Here is a 21,217-nt window from a genome sequence, read left to right as displayed (position 1 = left end):
TGTCATTTATTTACTAGATTCAATTACAAATTCAATTCTGAACTTTGAGGTTCACATACATACACAAATATATATGAAATTTCTAAATTATTTGAATTATACAAATCTACTAGACACGTGACTAAATGTTTAGACCAATAGACGTAAATTTTTAATTTATATCTAATAAATCAATTAATATTTAAATATTTTGAATTGTCAGAACTATTAAACTATTTTAAATGTTTACGAAACAAATTAACACAAACTTCAATGTTGATAGACTTAACTTCATCGACCTTTTTTTCTGAGAAATTTGTATGGATGTCCAAAAATTAGGTAAAAAATGTCAAATGACCTGGTTTTTGAAAAAAAAAAAATATCAAGTGACCATTTGCTGACATCAAATATGGGTGAAATTACTAAAATATACTCGTGTGCTTCTGCATCTCACTCTCGCTCTCTCTTGGGCTCGCTATTGCTCTCTCTCTCTCTTCTTTTTTTTCCTCATAAATCACTACTCTCTTTGTCCCTCGGTCTCTCTCGCTCTCGATCACTCTCACTCTCTCTTGGTCTCGATCTTGGTTTCTCTTGGTCTCTCTCATCTCTTCCTCACTCACAAAATCACTCTTCTCTCTCATTCCTATTCACTGGAGTTAGTCGCATTAGAGCTACTCTCTTGGATTTTTCGTGTCGAAGAATAAAGAGAGACTTTTAAGAAGCCAGAGAATCTCGCTCTCATCTACTCTCGCTTTCGTCCGCTCTCGTCTGTCGAATAAGGTGCAATGTTAGAGAATGTGTGGTCATGCCGGAGATGAAGAAGATGTGAAGAAGAAGAAGAAAAACCGAATTAGAGAAGAAGAAGACTCCTGAAGATGAAGAAGATGTGAAGAAGAAGAAGAAGAAATCCAATTGAAGAAGAAGAAGACAATCTGAAAAAATAAGAAAAAAAACCAGAACCGTTGGTGGTCTAGAGAAGAAGAAATAAAAACAAATAAATAAAGGAAGGACGCGATACCATAACTTTACTTGTCTATGATATCAGCAGAAGGTCACTTTACATATATATATATATATATATATATTTTAATTTGGGTCATTTGACATTTTGAGACTAATTCTTGAGTCATTTGTACAATTATTCTCTTTTTTATAGTCTAACATTAAATGGAGGGTAGATTTAAACCTCCAACCTATTCGTTGAGGGTATATTACTTAACAATTGAGTTGTTTCTATGAACATTCCCTTTGATCGAATACTATCTAACCTTATTGTCTAGAAAGATTACTACCTAAACTTATTAAAATTTTAAATTAAGTCCTTAAATATTGCATAAGCTACTTTTGAACTATCACAATGTTACAAATTACAATAAAAACTATTAAATTTGTATAATTTAACTTAATGTTCTTTTCTTAAAAAAAAAAATATATTTTTTTGAACTCTACAAAATATAAAAAGTATGCCACAGGTTGATTTTTGTTTTAATTTTTTTTATCTTCACATCAATGTCTCTCTGTCATCCTCACTTAAGAAAAAAAAAAAAAAAAAAAACTGATGCAGAGAATTTGGGTTTAATTTGATGATTTGATTAGAACAGTACCTCTATAGTTTAATTGCTTAATTGCAATATGTTCATAAATTAATAAGACGAGTTAGTCAAATAAGAAATTTAAGGATATGATTGAAATAATTTATAATTTAAGGGAGGGGACTTTCAGATTTTTAAAAAAATTGAATAGTGTTCACTTTATTGTTTTAAGAGGTTGTTGAAGTTTTAAATTTCGCGTTAAAAAAGGTGAAGTGTCTAATAGTTTATACACACATAAAAAAAACTATTATATTCCATTGATGACTTGATTAGAACAATATTTCTATAGTTCAATTGCTTAATTACAACATGTTCATAAATTAATAAGGTCAGTTGATCGAATAGAAAATTTAAGAATATGATTAAAATAATTTATAATTTAAAAAAGGGGTCTTTTAGATTTTTTTAAAAAGTTGAATTGTGTTCGCTATATTGTTTTAACAATTTGTTGAAGTTTTAAATTTTGTGTTAAAAAAGGCGAAGTATCTAATAGTTTATATGTATAAAAACAAAATGATTCTATTATATTCAAAATTGAAAACTCCTACATTTTATTAGATGTTTTAAAATTATAATTTCTAACATACGTGTGACAATCTAACTAGATACAATTTTTAAAGTTCACAACAAAATTATTTTTTTTAATTTAAATTTTTGTTTAATAGATCAATATAAAAGATTTTATAATAGATTCCTAAATCTTTAATTTTATACTTAACATGTCAATAAACTTTCGTTTTTATCTTATAATTCGATAACTTATTCAAATGTTAGAATTCACAAATGTAATTGTGTTTAAGTGAGTTATATCCAATCAATTTTGCAGCTAATAAGTATTAAAATTTATTTTTAAAAAATTTTAATAGATCATGACGAGGAATTAATCTATTAGAAATTTCAAAGAGACTCGACACAAAATCGATGTTGATGAAATCTTGAATATTTTAAAAAATATATAATTTATAATTTACTTTTTAAGTTTCATTTGTATTAACCTTTACTAAAACTTTTTTTTTTTCATAAAAAAACTATCATGCAATTCTTACTGAATAAATCGGAAAAAAATGAAAGAAAATGGAAAGATCAAACCCACTTGTACCAGTCACACTATCAATTACTATCTCTCTCTTTCTTTTTTAGTACAAAAACTGAGGTTGGAATATTGAATCGGAAATTACAACTGAGCTAAGTTCATTTTGGTATATGTTAGAACTTTGGTACACTGTGTAAAAATAATGAATCAATTGACTTTAGACAAAATTCTAACAGTGTCTAAATTGAATCCCCTTACAAATCAGGATTTAGGATTTAGAATTTTAATTATTTTAGAAGTTAAAAAAACACTCTTAAACTTAAAAAAAGAGTTAAAAAAAACATATCATTGTCATTAATTTTGGATGAAACCGTTAAAGTTTTGTTTAAAAAATACCCTCGAACTTTCAAAAGTTTCAAAAATACTCTTAACTTAAACAAAATTTAAAAATACCTCAATTGTTAGTACGTGAACCAAAATTGTTAATGTCTCGCTGAAAAAATAACTTAGAAATTAAAAAAAAATTAAATGCCCTTACTGTCAATACAACGATCAATTTGTTTGAAGTTTTCTTAAGTTTGAAAAGAATCGATTTTTTTAAAGAATTATATAGATATCTGTTGTGAAATTGATGAACATAACAGATATGGAAAAAATATAACATAACAATATATAAATATAATAATAAATACAATATAATATAATATATAATAAAAAAATAAAATAACTAAAATTGTGAAAATTTAGTGAAAATTTGGAGTGGATATCTCACCAATGTGTGTGATTTTAAGATTCACAAAATGTCACTATTTATAGGCAAAGTGACAAGTAGATGTGGTATTACATGGATACTGAACATTAATAATTACACGACACATGGACAACGTGAAGATTGACAGTAAACAATGAGCATCTATTTATTTTTATAATATTTATAATAATATATCCAATTTTTCATATATACACTCTTATTTTTCTATTAATTTTTAAATTATTAGCTTATACCAATTTCCTCAGCAACCAAAATAAAAACCATAATTTTATGTTTAAAATATGAAATCTCACAAAATTTCAAAATCAAAATTCCCCTTTAAACATATCAAAACGATAAATAGTCGAAGAAAAAATACATTGGTTATTAACACACACTCAAATATTAAATTACAATTTTATTAAAATATTTAAATCCTAAAATTCCTTAGTATTTCATTTATTTTTCTTCTTCTTATTATGCAATTGTATTTAGATAAATAAATGTTAAACAATTAACAAAAATAGATGTTGAAAAAGGGAAGGGGAGAAAAAAATAAAAATAAAGAGAGAAGACGGTAGTTACTATTTTTATTCATATAATCGTAAGAATAGTTTTTTAAAAACTTCTTTGAGTTAAAAGTTATTTTTGAAACTTTTAAAAGTTCAAAGATATTTGGATATAAAATACTAACGGTTTTTATAAAAAATTAATGGTAAAAATTTACCAGCTCATTTTGAAAGTTTAAAAATATGTTTGAAACTTTTGGAAATTATAAGATATTTTTAACATAAATTATAAAGTTTACGAGTATTTTATACCATTTAGCTGAAATCAAAATGTAAACTTAAAAGTCGATCGTAGAATGCTTTATGTTGATCGAGTTGGGTTTCGGGTTGACAAGTAATAACAATAATTTGATGTTTCTAAAAGATTAAAAAAAAACAGTGTAATTTTTTAATCTTAATTTTAATTTTTTAAAGTTTTGATTTTTACTGAGGTTCAATAAAACTCCCAGTTTCAGGTCCCTTCGTTTCTTCAGCGCCCACTCTCTCTCTCACAAACTTCATCTTCACTAAGTCTCTGCATTTCAACAAATACTCCGATTCACTCTCCCCCACTACTATGGACAAAACAGCCACCGAGCCTTGGCGACTTGAGCCGCCGCAGCCTCTTTCCTCCGCCGTCTACCGCCCGCCGGACACTCCACTCGAACCCATGGAGTTCCTCTCCCGCTCTTGGAGTGTTTCGGCTCTAGAGGTCTCCAAAGCTCTCGCCCCTCCTCGTTTGACCCTTTCTAAGCACCCCAACACCGGAAATGGCCTCATCGCCACCGTCGCTGCCGGCGGCGGCGGCGTCATTTTGGAGGATTTGACCGGTGAGCTCGACGAGGGTACCACTTTTTCTGGAAACCCATTTTCCTTTGCTTCTTCTGAAACTTCGCAGATGGTGATGGAGCGGATTATGTCACAGTCGGTAAGTTTGGTGGAGCAGAGTTTTTTTGCAGAGCATGTGTGGACAAATAATGGGATTTGCTCTCTTTTTGTTTTATATTTTGGAGGGATTGAAATTGATTGTAACTTTGCTTATACAACTCCCTTTTTTTAGCTTCTCTTTGTTTTTGTTCTCCCTCCCATTTTCTTTCTGGCTTTATCTACTAATAAAACATGCTTCTGATTTCTCTTATTTTGCCTACCTTTTGTCTCACGCAGCGTACATCCCACTTGCTTTTTTGCTGAATTCCTGTTGTTTGTTTGTTTTTTTAAAACCCAATTCTAGTGCATTCAGTCATTTGGGGTTTTCTGTATTTTGCATTTTGGTCTTTCTCTTCTTCTTTCTCTTAAACCCTTAATCGATCTTCCAAGAACATCAATGGGGTTTTCGAAATTTATGGTGAGAACAGAACAATTCATTCCAATTTTCAATACCCTTCTTATAGACTGCTGCATTTACCCTTTCGTGATCTCTACGTTTCCGATTTCTAATTCACTTAATGCTGCACTCTGTAGACGCCATTAATGATTTGTTCCTTTTCTTTACTTCAATGGCAGCAAGAAGTTTCGCCGCGGACTTCAGGCAGACTGTCTCACAGCAGTGGCCCTCTCAATGGAGCCCAAAGTTGTGGTTCATTAACAGATAGCCCACCTGTCTCCCCGTCGGAGATCGACGACGTTAAGGTTAGTTTTCCGATCATCGGTGGCTTTTTGAATATAAGAGTCTTCCGATTCTGACACTCACAGTTCTTGCCGGCCCATTTGTCTCTTCTTTTTCTGGTTGTTTATTTCTTCTCTTTCGGTTAATACTATAGGGAGGGTTGTTCTTATGGTTACGGTGCACACTGACCATTTCTCACAGACCAAATATATGTTTCAGCTTTCACAGTAATCGATGTTCTTTAATTAAACCCCTCGCTCACTTTTTGACAGTTCTTGCTAATTGGGTTTTGATTTTTTATAATTTTGTCTCTGTTTCTGCTTCTGGGATTTCTAAAAACTTGCTCCCATCGGTGAATTGCTGGGTTATTTCCATCCCCGGCAAGTGGGTTTTGTTAATTAAGCTGAATTCCTTGGAGGGTTGTCTCCATTTTGGGGCATTTAATGACTTATGGACCCCAAGGCCATTTTGGTGGGTGCGGTATTACAGAGTTAGCACCAGCACCATGGCATGTTGGGGGGTTGTCAATTCTTCGTTATTCACCATAAATTGACTCATATCTAAGTTTTTTGTGATCTATTTCGATCGATGTCCCACCTGTAATTTCTTCTTTCTGCAGTGTGGTCGCTCGAACATCCCACTCAATAACCAGTACAGAGTTACTGCCACTGGAGGATCCACCACTGCTGGAGGTGGAAAGACTGTTGGGAGATGGCTTAAGGACAGGAAAGAGAAGAAGAAAGAGGAAACAAGAGCTCAGAATGCTCAGCTTCATGCTGCTATTTCTGTTGCTGGTGTGGCTGCAGCCATAGCTGCTATTGCTGCTGCCACTGCAGCTTCTTCTGGATCTAGCAAAGATGAACATAAAGCCAAGACTGATATGGCTGTTGCCTCTGCTGCAACACTTGTCGCTGCTCAATGTGTCGAGGCTGCTGAAGTTATGGGTGCTGAACGCGATCACCTTGCTTCAGTCTTGAGCAATGCCGTTAACGTTAAATCTGCCGGTGATATCATGACGTTAACTGCTGCTGCAGCCACTGGTATGTGAAATAGAGATACTTAGCAGTTCTTGATCCGAAGGTTGATTCACATGAAAGTTTTTGTTTCGATTCAGCTTTACGTGGGGCAGCGACTCTGAAGGCGAGGGCATTAAAGGAAGTGTGGAACATAGCAGCAGTGATTCCAGTAGATAAAGGAATGGGAGTTGCTGCTGAGAATGGCAGCAATGGCACTTCCAACAGTAGTTTCAGTGGTGAACTTGTCCCTGAAGAAAATTTCTTAGGCATTTGCAGCCGAGAATTTCTCGCCCGAGGCTGTGAACTCCTGAAACGCACTCGTAAAGGTAAAATATCTTTTCGTTCTTTTTCATCGAGTTTCATTCTGATGGGGTTCGATTGATTAGCCATTTTTTTATATCACACTCAAGTCATACCCTGGCAATTTAGTTGCAAGTACATTTCAATTCATCAGATGGTTGATTTGATTGCTTCTTTTTATTGTTCATTTGCAGGTGATCTTCACTGGAAAATAGTTTCTGTGTATATCAACAGAATGAATCAGGTAAAAGAAAGCTTGAAAGAAATCTTGAATTTGTTTTAGTTTCCTAATCTGAATTCAATCTGTTAATCATTCAGTATTCAAGTTCAGCTTTTTGTTTGGGGATGTGAACCCTGTTGGGGATATAAAGTTTTACAGAGAAAACGATATTGTACAAGAAGCAACGGATCTAACTTTATTGCCCACCATGGCCAGCCTTCAATATATATTTTTTTAAGCTTTATTGAACTTCTTTATGTGCCAGGTTATGTTGAAGATGAAGAGCAGGCACGTTGCTGGGACCTTCACAAAAAAGAAAAAGAGTAAGAGAGAATTCTTTTGTCTTTCTCTAATAATTTGAACAGAAATGGATGTGGGTCTTCTTCCATTTGGGGATTGGTGAAAGTTTATACAATGTGACATACTATAAAGCAAACCAAAGAATAAAGAAATTTATAGGGTGAACCCCTCTTTAATCTCTTTACCCTTTGCTTTTCAACTCTTTCAGATGTCGTTTTGGAGGTGATCAAAGACATGCCTGCCTGGCCCGGGCGCCACCTACTCGAAGGTGGAGACCACCGTCGCTACTTCGGCTTGAAGACTGTCCTTCGTGGCGTTGTTGAATTTGAATGTAAGAGCATTCGTGAATACGAGATTTGGACTCAAGGCGTGTCTCGGCTTCTCTCCATTGCTGCTGAGAAGAGAGGAGGCAGAGTTGTGGTTTGAGGAGATACATATCGTTGGTTGTTACTAAGTAAGAAAGGGGAAATAGGGGGAGATCAAGATGTGTTAAATTTTCTGTTTTTTTTCCTCCTCTTTTTTTGTGTTTCTTTTGTAAAAAGAATTTTAGATTAAAGGTAAAAAAAAAAAAGGAAAAGGTTATCCAAATGGGGTCTCTCTTTAATGATATCAATATAAACAGGGGGGGGCCCTTTTATATTTTGATTTTGGTTGAATTTGGATGGTAAAGTAAAGGGCAATTTGAATCAAAGTGACACCATGTGACACAAGTTTTAGTTTTAGTTTTAGTGTTAGTTTGTTTTTGTTTTTGTTTTTTTTTTAAATGTTTTGTTTTCTTCTTTTAAGCACTGTTTTGGGAATCAAAAGGGGTAGCTTGGACCGAGGCAGTCAAGAAGAATATAATATAAAACCCCCACCACTCAGGAATAACAATGAAGATAAGGGAAGATGCTCTTTCTTTTTTTTCTTCTTTATTTGATTTAATATTCTTTTTCCCTCTTTTTTTCCCCTTCTTTTCTAATTAAGCTATGGATCCTTTGTTTAAGGTTTTTGCTTATGTTGGGGTAATCATTGTCTTGATGTTCGCTCTATTAATCATTTTAAGGATAATTTATGATTTTGGATTTAGTGATCTATACTTGAGAACAAAGAATTAAAACAACAATAAAAAATTATTGGGTTCTAGTTCTAAGTGATCATAATAGGTCTTTGTTATACTCTTTAAAGATTGTACTTCTAATCCCCATTTTGCCAAAACATGCCCAAATAACATAAAACATCAAGGGAGGGGTGGATGAAAATAAGGTTGAAAATGGATAAGGGATAAAAATTCCCTTGTTTGATATAATAGTTTTGGTACGGGAATAAATTATTTCCATGCATCAATTATACTCATGAATGATTCTCATCTAAAATGGTGAGTTTTCTTTATTCTCACTCTCTCTCCTCTTATAATACATTTCTTTATTTCTTTATTTTATATATTATCAAAATTAATTAATTTAAATTGTTTATCATATAAATTATATATTATATGAAAATTAAATTTATATTTCCAGAATTATATTAAATTTAAATTACATTGTATGAATTTAACTACTTCCATAAATATATATATATATAATATATATATATTATAATATATATATATATATACGCTTAATTTTTATTTTAGTTTAATAAATTAGTTTATATCACACATATTATACCCATATTATTTTTCAATAAATTGTAAAGAATCAATGCAATAAAATAATTAATTAATTAATTAATTATATTTGTAGTTAGTAAATGATTATTATGATTAATATAATATGAATTTATTTTTTCAATAATTATAATTAGTTTATCATCGATTAATTAGAATTCATTAGCCGTTTTATTAATTAATACATCATAAATATATAAATTCATCAAATTAATTCCATCAAATTATGTAATCAAGTAACTTTAACTATAAATTTCTCATTTTACAAATATTTGTAATTAATTATTTAATTAATATTGTTATTTGATTGTTAAATAATTAAATTTTCTCAAAACTTTGGATTGAATTTATTGTTTATCAATAAGCGATTTCATGATTAATTTTACAAATTAAATACAAAAGTAATTTATTCCCATAAAATCATGATAACATTCTCATGACACAATCAAACACAATCATCCTAGATTCCTATCAATCTTATTTCCAGACATTTTTAATTTCTGGGCATTTATAATACCTTAAACCAAATGACCCTAAAAGTATTGTAAGTGAGTTCAATTCAACGGATATAAATTGTGTGTTTACAATCAAGAGATCTGTGATTTGAATCTCTCAAGTCATATTGCAACTAAAAACAAGATTAGAACAAGTATATCCTTGAAAGTTTGATCTATAAACTCCTGAAATTGTGCTAATAGGTTATTTAATTTTAATAGTGTTTATTAGTTGGTTTTTTGTTTGCTATTTATTTGCAATTTCTGTTTCTTAAGTGGTTAGTTTATTGGCCACTCTACATGTGTATTATATGTACCATTATTAATGACTTAGAAAAATGTGAAGTATTATTTTATTCTCCCCAAATTACCATTATTATGGTATTAGGGCGATTTTAACCCTCTTCTTCCGTATACGTTTCATCTTCTTCTTTTACTACTTTAGTGTTTCGTCTTCTTCTTTCCTTCACCGCTTCAATGGATTCTATGGAAAAAAAATTCAAGAAGTGCAAAAGGAACGATTGCTGAATGAAAATACTCAAAGCCATATTATCTTCATCATAGCGACACATCTAATCTATTCCTTGTATCAGAATTGCTCACAGATGACAACTATGTAACCTGGAGTAGATCAATACTTCTTGCTTTTTCAATCTGCAGTAAGCTTGGATTTATTGACAGAACTTTGACTGAACACCGAAAATCTGCTCTCTCTCTGGATTAGGAACAATCATATGGTAATTGCTTGGATCCTCAACTCGGTATCGAAAGGTATTTCTTCGAGCATCATGTTTTCTAATTCTGCTTATGGAATATGGCTGAATTTGAAAGAAAGATTTCAGAAAAGAAATAAACCACAAATATTTCATTTAAGAATAAATTTGAGTAAGTTCAAACAAGAGCAAGATTCCGTTACAACCTATTTTTCGAAATTAAAAGGTCTTTGGGATGAGTACTTCTCTTACTGACCAAGTTGAACTTGTGGACGCTGCGCAATTGTGGAGGAAATAAATCAATTGAAATGTTTGTTCAATTTGAATACATGATGAGTTTTCTAATGGGACTGAACAATAATTTTGGCCATGCTTGGTCTCAAATTTTGTTGGTGGATCCTCCTCCACCTGTGAGTAAAACTTTTGCTCTAATGATTCTTGAGTAAAACTTTTGCTCTAATGACTCAAAAAGAAGAACAAAAATCTGGTGCTATTTTATCGACTCCTCCTATCATAGTCCTAGCTGTTGGAAATACAAGTAATACAGGAAAAATGTCGAATAATCAAAATCGACAAAGAGAAAATCGTCCTATTTGCTCCCATCGTGGAATTCTAGGACATAAGGTCGATAAATGCTATAAGTGATAGAGTGAACATGCATAAAACGGAAGTTAACAGAATCATTGAGCATTCTAACTACATTAATTTGAGTTCAAAGCATGCTAGAAAAATAGTTTTACAGAAAGAGGGTTTCATTTGTGCATACCTTTGCTGATTCTCTTCAATTCCTTGCTGAATTCCATGAATTGAATCTCTAAAACCTTAGTAGACCACAAAGAGGAGCTTCTTTATTATTCTCAGCCTTAGATTTGAGTGGTGAAACTCTCAATTGAGATGGATTAAGGTTGGGATTGAGGAGGGTTGAGAGAGTTTCAAAAATTTCAGAAAATTTTCACAAAAACAGCATGCAAGTCACCTTCAATTATGATAATTGAAGTATATATTTAGCTCTCATATGCAAGCACTTTCCAAATATTGCTGATTGACACTTCAAAGAGCAATATTAAAGTGGCTAGGTGTTGAATAATGGATTAACCCACTTTAAATAGAAGAAGAGGGATAAATTCACTAATCCATCTAATTTAAATTTCAAAAACCAATTTAATTAAATTAAACAAAAGCAATTTCCAAAATTGAATTTCTTAATTTGAAATCCATTTATTTACAATAATTAATTAATTAAATGATAATTTAATATCAAATATTAAATTAAACACCTAATTTAGACATGAATCCCTATTCATGTAATCAATATTTAAATATTTTAAATTCTCTAGTTACGTTTAATTTAAACGTTAATTATATTGAATATAAACCAAACTCTAAATTGAAATTGAACATTTAAAATTCAAAACTCTAATTTTGAATTTGAACACTTCAAACTCGCTTAATTTTCTAATCCAAGATGTAATGTTTACGAGTTAGTAGAGGGACCTTATGGACCTACAGATCATGAGCTCCAACGATTTGAGATTAATCAGTATTCGTTAATCACCGAGACATACCACTATAGCTCAATGGTTACACTCTCCTCACCGTAGATATATTTCTGTCCACTTTATTTAACCATTATCAGTAGGTCAATTCTTTACAGGTCGTTTGTATTTAAGGCTAGGTAAAAAATTACCATTTTACCCCTGTAAATACATCTTGCTTCTTAAGCTCCCACTGATTCTCTATTGAACAATTGGTTTATAGTCCAACTAATAAACCATGTCCCTCTCAGCCATGAGAAGGTGGGACCCCTTTGTTCAAGACCAGGAATCAATGCTTAAGGGAACAACCTATCTGCTAACCCTGAAACGGGTAGGAGTGGATTTCATCTTGCAAGACTATGTCCCCAATTATCTATCCGATCTTATCCCTAAAATGGGAGACTTGTTGAGCAGTATTGTTGAACTACTCTCACCTATGCAGATAAAAGGATAATCCCGAATAGACAGGAGTTCATAGTTAGCTTAGGATTAAGATCAAGTTACCCTAGGTCATCGAATTGAAATAATCAGTTTTAACAGTAAACGGTCGTTATAAAGAAAGAGTGACTATTTCGTGGTCCGATCTTATGCAAAACTCTTTTGCATAGAATGTCCCTACTCGCATGTCTCCACATGAACGATTTTGGGATCACGTCATTTGTATCAGTATACAAAGTAGGCCGCATTCATAGTGTCCCCAAGACGAGGTACCCAATTTCATCCATATACTTATAGACCTTTTTTTATTATATACTATAACTTGATCCTCTTTTATGTTTCTACATAAAGTTACAGTATTTATACTATAGTCGGATCTTTTTATTGGATTTTATAACATAATGCAATTTAAATCGAACAAATTCTTCAATAATACTTTTATTCATAAATAGAATATGTTTCTATGATTACGAATTGCGAGTTTTAGGACATTCCCAATAATAAGGTGCATGAGTATCCTCCTAGCCACCGTCAACGCTCTAATCAACGTTCTTTCAATAGGACACAACAAAATAATAACCAATATTCTCAAGGGAATACAATTGCAACGGTCTCTCTAGCTTAAACATGTATGTAGAGACATATAGCTGGATCATGTTTAAGTGATAACCTAAATGATTTGTAGTAGATGCATAAGAGTGGATGCCTTATCCTGGTGACACTACGAGTACGACCCGCTTTGTGGATGTTACAATTGTTGTAAAGTGCTACAAATGATCTGATCCCAATCATTCATGTGGAGATATGTGAGCAGGGGGTATTATATACAAAGGAGTTTGTATAAGATCGGAACAAGAAATGACTAATCTCATTATATAACGCTGTTCATAATTGAGACTTACATTTCACCAGGATGACCATAGGTGACATGACTTAAATCCTGAGTGAGTTGTGAACTTCTGCCTATGAGGGCGATCCTTTGATTTGTATGGGTGCGAGTGGCTAGATCGTTGACTCAATAAGTCTACCATCTTAGGGATTTGTCTGATTGGGGAGTTGAGAACACAACTATACAAGATGGAATTCTTCCATCCCCAATATTGGGGTTAGTAAATAAATTGCCCTTTTAAGGGCTGATTCCAAGGTTTGAACAATGTGGCGCCACGCCCTCTCCTGGACTATGACTTATAGTTCATTAGAGGAATCAGTGGTACTTAAGGAGTTAGATGTAACTACAGGGGAAAAACGGTAATTTTGGCCTAGCTGTACTTACGAGCAATTTGTAAAGGATCATCGCATTATTGACTGGTTATATCCAATGGACATAGAAATATATCTATAATGAAAGAGTGCAGCTGTTGGTCTTTAGTGGAGTGCTCGACAGTTAATAGATGTTGAGTAATTTAGTTAAAGGAGTTTAATTAATTATTCAAGTACCATTGGAGCTTAAATTTACAGGTCCATGAGGTTCTCTATGTAGCTCTGTAGCTCAACATGGATTTAATGAGAATCAATTTTAGATTAATTTGAATTATTCAAATTAAATGAGGAAATTAATTATATGTGATATAATTAATTTAATTTAATTATATATGATATAATTAATATAATGTATTTAATACATTATAATATAAAATTTATTTGGGAGGAAATAAATATTTAAATAGGATTCAAATATTAATTATGTGAATTGAATTCATATAATTAGATTTAGTATAGATTTATATCAAATACCATGCATTAATGAGAGAATTAAAACTAGGGTATATTGTATTTGATACAATATAAAGACTATAAGTTATGTCTTATATATGATATCACATATAGTTATATATATATATAATAAATTAGTTATTATATATATATATAGTATATTTATTTAAAATTAAATTTATTTTTAAATTAAAGGGAGGGAAATAACTTCTCTCCCCTTAATTAATTCTCTCCGAGAGAATGTGTGGGAGTGATTAAGGATTTGAGAGGTTTTTCTTCTTCTTCACAAAAGAGATTTATAGAGATTGATCTAGAAGTTTTCTCACACAAAAATCCCAAATTGCTCTCCTTCCCCTCTCAATTTTTTCCCTCTCTTCCAAAAACCTAAGAGCCTACACCTCCTTAGAGATTCTCATCCCAAAAGAAAATACATGAGGCTCCAATTGATGGTGGTCATCTTGGAACGTGTCTGTTCGTGATAGATCTAGAGAAGGATTTTTCGTGAAGAAATATTCTTCAAGGGTAAGTCCTTTCTAATCATTTTCTCAATTTTTTGGCATGTTGTAAATTTTATTTTGACTGCATAATTTGTATTATGTATTTTTTGATTCTATGAAAATAAAATTGGGACCAATCTCCACTTTTCTGCTAAGGGCTTTCACAGGTTCCTTCATTTTGACTGCTGTCCACTTGATTAATAGAACTCCTTCATCCATTTTGAAATGGAAAACTCCTCCTGAATTGTTAAATGGAGTGGCTCTTGATTATTCTTTGCTACAGGTTTTTGGATGCTTATGTTATGCTTCAATTTTGCCTACACAACGAACTAAGTTCTCTCCAAGAGTTGTTCCAGCTGTTTTTATCGGTAACTCTACTAGTATGAAGGCTTTTATGTTATTTGATATAGATAAATAAAAATTCTTTGTCTTTCAGGATATTGTTTTCCATAAGAATATATTTCCATGTATTTCACAAGCATCTACCAGTGAGCAAACCAACCCTTTTCCTAATGTTGTCTTACCCAAACCATATGCCATATCCCTTACCACCTGAAAATTCTTCATCTACAAATTCTACACCAGAAAAATCTACATAAGAAAACCTTCTACCAGACAATTCTCCATCTATTTTACCTAGTATTTGACTTAATATTTCCACTCTAGAAAATATCCCATTGAAACTCCTATCCATAATTAAGAAACTTCTTTTACTGCCACAACTTCATGATTGCCTAATTTTTTAGACCAATTACTTATGCCTTTTGTTTCCACATCTTCCTCTTCATCCTTCATCCTACCTCAAACTTCCTCTTTCTTGTCTCCTATCCCTCATTCTGCTCCCATGTTAGCACCACGTAAATCCTCTAGATATATTAAAATGACATCCTATCTTCAAGATTACCATTGTAATCTCCTTAACCATTCTTCACCATCCAATTTATCTATTCGTTACCTCTACACAATTATGTTTCTTATCACCGTTTGTCCTCTTCCTTTAAAACCTTTTCCTTGCAGGTTTCTTCTCATTATGAACCACAATTTTACCACCAAGCCTTGCCTTATGCTCATTGGAAAGAAGTTATGAAATTAGAACTTGAAGCAATGGAAAACAACAATACTTGGACGGTTGTTCCTTTACGAAGTAATAAACATAGCATTGGTTATAAATGGGTCTACAAAATGAAACATTGTACTAATGGATCCATTGAGCGTTATAAGGCATGGTTAATGGCAAAAGGATATACTCAACAGGAGGGACTAGATTTTCTGTAAACTTTCTCGCCTGTGGCTAAACTTATCACCGTTTGCGTTTGTTTTACAATCTCTGTTTCCAAAAATTGGCATCTTGATCAACCCGATGTTAACAATGCATTTCTCTATGGTGAATTATTTGAAGAATTATATATGGATTTGCCTCTTGGATATACACCACAGTGTGTTTTGCTTAAGGGGGAGTGTTTGGTTTGTCGCTTAAACAAGTCTATCCGTGGACTTAAGCAAGCCTCTTGTCAATGGTTCATGAAATTTTCAGATACTTTGATTCTATTGGTTTTGAACAATCTAAAGCTGATTATTCACTTTTTGTGAGATGACATGGGACTGATTTCACAGCTCTTTTGCTGTATGTTGATGATATCAACATCACGGGCGCAAACATAGAGCTTATTAATCGTTTGAAGCTCTTATTAAATAATCGGTTTAAATCGAAAAAATTTGGGTGCACTCAAGTATTTTCTTGAGCTTGAGTTAGCACGATCTACTAATTATATTGCTATTTCTCAACTTCATTATACTTTACAACTTTTGGAAGATGCAGGTTTATTAGTAACTAAAATTGAAAATACGCCAATGGATCCATTTTTGAAATTACAATCTTCTATCGAAGATTTGCTTACAGACCCTGCTGTTTATAGGCATTTATTATGCAATTGCTTTAATTATTTCGCGACCAGATATAATATTTACTGTTAATAAGCTTAGTCAGTTTGTTTCTAAACCTTGTAAAGCTCATTTAGCTGCTGCACATCATTTATTACGATATTTGAAGGCCGCACTAGGTCAAGGTATTTTGTTTAAACCCATAAAAAATTTTCAGTGGAAAGCATTTGTAGATTCTGATTGGTCCTCGTGCTTAGACACCGTCGTTGTACGACCGGTTATTGTGTATTCTTGGGTGATTCTTTAATTTCTTGGAAGTCTAAGAAACAAAGTATAGTTTCAAGTTCATCTGCTGAAGCATAATACAGAGCATTGACATTGACATCTTGTGAATTAGTATGACTTTCCTCTCTGCTCACATATTTGAGAATCAAGGTTCAAACTCCAGCTTTATTGTTTTGTGACAATCAAGCAACTATCCATATAGTCACTAATCCTATTTTTCATGAATAGACAAAACACGTCGAGTTGAACTGCCATTTTGTTCGAGATCGTGTGGCTGATGGCATTCTTAAGCTATTATCGGTTCGAAGTTGGTTTCAATTGGCCGATATGTTTATGAAGCCATTAGGTGCTATTCATTTGTACGGATTGTTATCTAAGTTGAAAATTATAGATATTTACAATCCAATTTGAGGGGGAGTATTAGTTGATTTTTTATTTGCTATTTATTTGCAATTTTTGTTTATTAAGTGGTTAGTTTGTTAGCCATTCTACCCATGTATATATATGTACCATTATTAATGACTTAGAAAAATGTGAAGAATTATTTTATTCTCCCCAAATTACCATTATTAGTGTTTAATAGTCCTTTAAATCTCTCGTCTTAAAAATTACTATAATTTGATTTTTATATTCGTTCACTTTGGTCCATATACATTCAAAATATCAATTTTAGTTCTTATACTTTCAAAATATTCATTTTATCTTAATACTTTTGAGAAATGATAATTTTGATACTAGTTGCAAATTATAACTTAAAAGTTCATACAACAATTATTATGAATTTATTATTATGGCTACCTTTTAAGCAATATATTGAATGAAGCATCCTGCAAAGAATCCGATAACCCAAAAAAAAAAAAAGGAAGATGAAAATAAAAATGAATGAACCAAAATAGTTAGTCATATTTTTAAATTTACAAGGACAAAACTATACATTTGCAACTTGGATCTTAGGGTGGGTTTGGAATACATTTTCAAATATTTAATTTAAAAAAGAAATTAGAATGTTTGGCAACCACTCAAGTAACTTTTCAATTATAGTTTAATAAGTTTTTATCAAAAGTGTTTAAATAAAAATGAATTTTTTGAAAAACATATTTTTTTCTCAAGTCAATCCAAATGAGCCTTTAAACCATATAACAAATCAACATGAGCACAACTCAACCAATTGTATGATTTTTCTAACTTACTCAACTAAAAGATTAGAAATTCAAATCTTCACCCTACACCTTATTGAAATTAAAAAAAATATATATATATTAAACATATAATTAGAAGAAAGCAGTAATATTGAAAATGAACCAAAGTTTGTGATTTTAAAAATTGGTGATAATAATTAATTTGGATGTATTTAGGGATAGTTTCCGAAGGTTGAAATTAGAAAAGAGAAATGTCTAAGTTTAGAGAGGAAACAAACACATTGAGAAACAGAGATCTTCCCTAAGTTGGACAAAACAATCTCCCGTTGTGAATTTTTGTCTGAATCTTTTTCTTCCTTTGTCCAATTCCTTCATTTAATATCTGACAAATTTAAGCTCTTTATCCCTAAAATGCTAGGTCAACCCTACCATTTATTTTCAATATATTTCAGTGGCTTTAATTTGTTATCACCCAATTCAAATATCCACTGCTGTGACATTTTCACTCAAAATAAAGGGACTACTACTGTTAATCTCACCCATTCTAATAATATATATATATATATATATATATATACACTATTACTTAATAATAACAACGTTAAATTATAAATTTTACTACTTAATCCCTAAACGTTAAAGTTTATGTCTATATGCTTCTCAAACTTTTTCGTGTGTGATAGATTTTCTTTTTTAATTTTTTTTTATCTAATAAGTTCTAAATTTTGAGGCTTGCATTTAATTGATTCCTAAACCTTAAAAAATGTCTAATAAATTTATAAAATTTTAATTTTGTTAAAGTGTCTACAATTTTTGTTCCCAACAAATTCCTTAATTTTCAAATCTATATCTAATAAATCTACTTCTTTCATGTGTTTAATATTCATTAACTAACTAGGCACGATTTTCATTAAAAATAAAATTTATACTTATATTCAATAGATGAATTATTTATTAGAATTTTGGAATATTCAGAATCTAAATCTAATAAATATAAAATTAAAAGTTGAAAATTAATTGAACAAAATTAGATAATGACAGCATGACAAGAACAATTAAATAGATATTAAACCTCCATGATTACCGTTGAAACAAACCAACCAACAACGATAACAACAATAATTAACAAAGAACTCAAAACAAAATAACTTTACAAACCCATCATTAAAAACAAAACCACATAAAGTGTATTTTCTTTTAAAAAAAAATAAAAACTAAAAATCTTCTAAACCCCATCCCATATTCACCAGTATGATTACAACAAACAAACCAAAATTTGAATTCGGAGGGTATAACTAAATCTCTCTCAAAATGAAAATAATAATAATAATAATAATAATAATAATAATAATAATAATAATAATTTTGTTCAACAAAAATACCTTTTTTGCCCCTAAATTTGGAGTATAGTATTTATTGTCTATAAATGTTAGAATATTACACTTTTACCTTTAAGTTTCATGTTTAATTTCTAATAAGTCCCTAAACTTTAAAATATTATATTTTTCCATTATATTTGAAGTTCAGTTTCATTTGGTCCTTAGAATTTAATAATTTACACTTTTAAACCTAAGTTTACCAATACTCACTTTGATCTTCTCCTTTAGCTTTCAACTAATTAAATAAGTTTTAATAATAGTGATAAGAAATCAGTGAAAACTAAAAGATAATAATTGATTCTTAAAAACATATATCGACAAAAATTAAATATTTAGTGGAAAAATATTAAATTTATAAATCTTGAAATCTAAGGACCAAATAAAAATAAAATTCAAAATTTAAAGATAAAAATGTAATATTTTAAAATTTAGGAACCAAATAAAAATTAATCTTCAAAGTTGTGAAACTAAAAAGTGTAATATTTTAAAAGAAAAAACTAGACTCAAAACTCAAGGAAAAAAAAAAAAGGTATTTTTGGGATTTGGTTTTTAACCATCAAGAGCTCTGAGAAGATTAAGAAGAGCAAGAAAGAGATTAACAATGTCAAGATAAAGAGTGACAGCACCCCAAATGTAATCATCGTATGTGAAGCGTTTGATGAGATTGTCGGTGTCGTAGACTATGTAACCGCTGAATAATAACGCCGCCAGCCCACTGTAGATCATCACCGACAGCTTTCCCAAAGGGAAAAATATCTGTTTGAGAAAGGAAGAAGAGTTAGCCCAGGCCCAACAACAGATATGGGCTTAGAGAAGACGGCCCAATAAGTTATTACCTGGATGAGGCCGAACATGAAGAGAACGAGGAGAGAGGCGAAGAGAAATGGGCCGAGGAAGTTGAAATCGTGGCCTCGTTTTACGGCCCAGAATGTGTAGAGAGTCAGGCCCACTACTACTCCGCATGTTAAAGCCGCCGCCTCTAGTATTATCACTCCTGTTCCAACATTCTTACCATTATAATGATATCTAACCGGCTGTTTGATGCGCGATAAAAACAGAGAGTTGAGTTGAATTAGTAATTATTATCTAGAAAGTTACATTATCTGTGTTTGATATGTAGAGTTCAGTTGAGATATTTAGTGTTGTTTTTGTAAATGAAATTGATTTTTTTTTTTTTTTGCTATTGTTGATTTTAATTTTTAACTATATACATATTTTTCTAACTTTTCTAAAATAAAAATAAAAACTTCTAATTCTTTTCCATTCTCAAAACATAATAAATACTCTAAAAAGTATTCATATATAAAATACAAAATTTTGAATTCAATTTTTTAAACAATCAAATAGAAGTGGTTATTCCATTTAAAAACCCAACTTAATAATTAATTTTCTGTAAAAATTAAAAAGAACCGAAAGGATTAGTGTCATTAAATGAAACTATAGACATTGTTTTAGATTGAAGAGATGACACTTAAATGTTAATCTTAAAAAAACCAAAATCTTATAATTTAAATCATAAAACCAACTATTAAGTAGTCTTTTTTGATCAATTTGTGGAATATGGTTTTACCTTTTTTTATAACTGGTGAAATGATTTTAGAAATATTGATATCTATTTTTTCTATTATTATGTTGCATCAGTGTACAAACTATTTTTTTTTTTAAAAAAAAATTTGAGCCATAATTTTAAATCCCATTATTTCATTAGAATTATGTAATATTTGAAAACATCAAGGGATAGGTTGTTTAAAACATATCGTTGAAATTTTGTTTAGTGAAACAATAATAGGACGTTGTATGTAATATTTTTTAGATCTAAGAAAAAAATGAAATAGAAGAAGAATAATTAGATCTAAAAAAACAACTATAGAAAGAAAATCAAGAAAGAGAGAGGAGGACTTGAGAAAGAAAAAAGATAATAAAACCCATACGAGCCAGACAAAGAAAGAAGAGAGAAATTGAGAAAAACGTACCAGACGACGAAAGAAGAGAGAAGATGAAAGAAGAGGAGTAAATATGAAGAGAGCATGAGAGAGAGACAAACGACAAAGTAATTGAGGGAGTTGGGAGAGTAATGAAAATACACAGGAAAACGGGTGAGAGTAAGAGTGATAAAATGGTTGGTAATTAAACCTACCGTTTTATTTTTA

At 31.1% G+C, this 21,217-nt stretch overlaps 1 protein-coding gene, 2 long non-coding RNA genes and 1 pseudogene across 4 annotated transcripts; 2 read left to right on the top strand and 2 right to left on the bottom strand.

Annotated features, from left to right (window-relative positions):
• Positions 1-4,381: 4,381 nt before the first annotated feature.
• On the top strand, positions 4,382-8,036 carry LOC120068521 (VAN3-binding protein-like). 2 transcript variants are annotated; one of them, XM_039020319.1, is made up of 7 exons: positions 4,382-4,831; positions 5,407-5,532; positions 6,129-6,549; positions 6,624-6,851; positions 7,020-7,069; positions 7,311-7,368; positions 7,554-8,036. In XM_039020319.1, the coding sequence occupies exons 1-7, from the start codon at positions 4,481-4,483 to the stop codon at positions 7,769-7,771; spliced, it is 1,452 nt and encodes a 483-aa protein (XP_038876247.1). In that variant the 5' UTR covers positions 4,382-4,480; the 3' UTR covers positions 7,772-8,036. The 2 variants fall into 2 exon arrangements, with proteins under 2 accessions (XP_038876247.1, XP_038876248.1); XM_039020320.1 differs by lacking the exon at positions 4,382-4,831 and adding an exon at positions 4,926-5,248.
• Positions 8,037-9,899: 1,863 nt separating this feature from the next.
• On the top strand, positions 9,900-16,963 carry LOC120068102. The gene is made up of 3 exons (XR_005479086.1): positions 9,900-10,258; positions 14,667-14,751; positions 15,401-16,963. It is a non-coding gene; the product is annotated as an uncharacterized LOC120068102 (long non-coding RNA).
• LOC120068101 lies at positions 10,340-11,370 on the bottom strand. Its single transcript, XR_005479085.1, has 2 exons — positions 10,967-11,370; positions 10,340-10,475 (listed from the first exon to the last, which is right to left on the bottom strand). It is a non-coding gene; the product is annotated as an uncharacterized LOC120068101 (long non-coding RNA).
• A 2,619-nt stretch (positions 16,964-19,582) lies between the features above and the next one.
• The window catches only part of LOC120067566, a 17,886-nt pseudogene continuing 16,251 nt past the window's right edge, over positions 19,583-21,217 (bottom strand).

Source organism: Benincasa hispida, chromosome 12 (assembly GCF_009727055.1).
Source record: "Benincasa hispida cultivar B227 chromosome 12, ASM972705v1, whole genome shotgun sequence".
NCBI lineage: Eukaryota > Viridiplantae > Streptophyta > Magnoliopsida > Cucurbitales > Cucurbitaceae > Benincasa > Benincasa hispida.
Note: the sequence above shows the minus strand (reverse complement) of the source record. Positions and strands in the feature narration are given on the sequence as shown.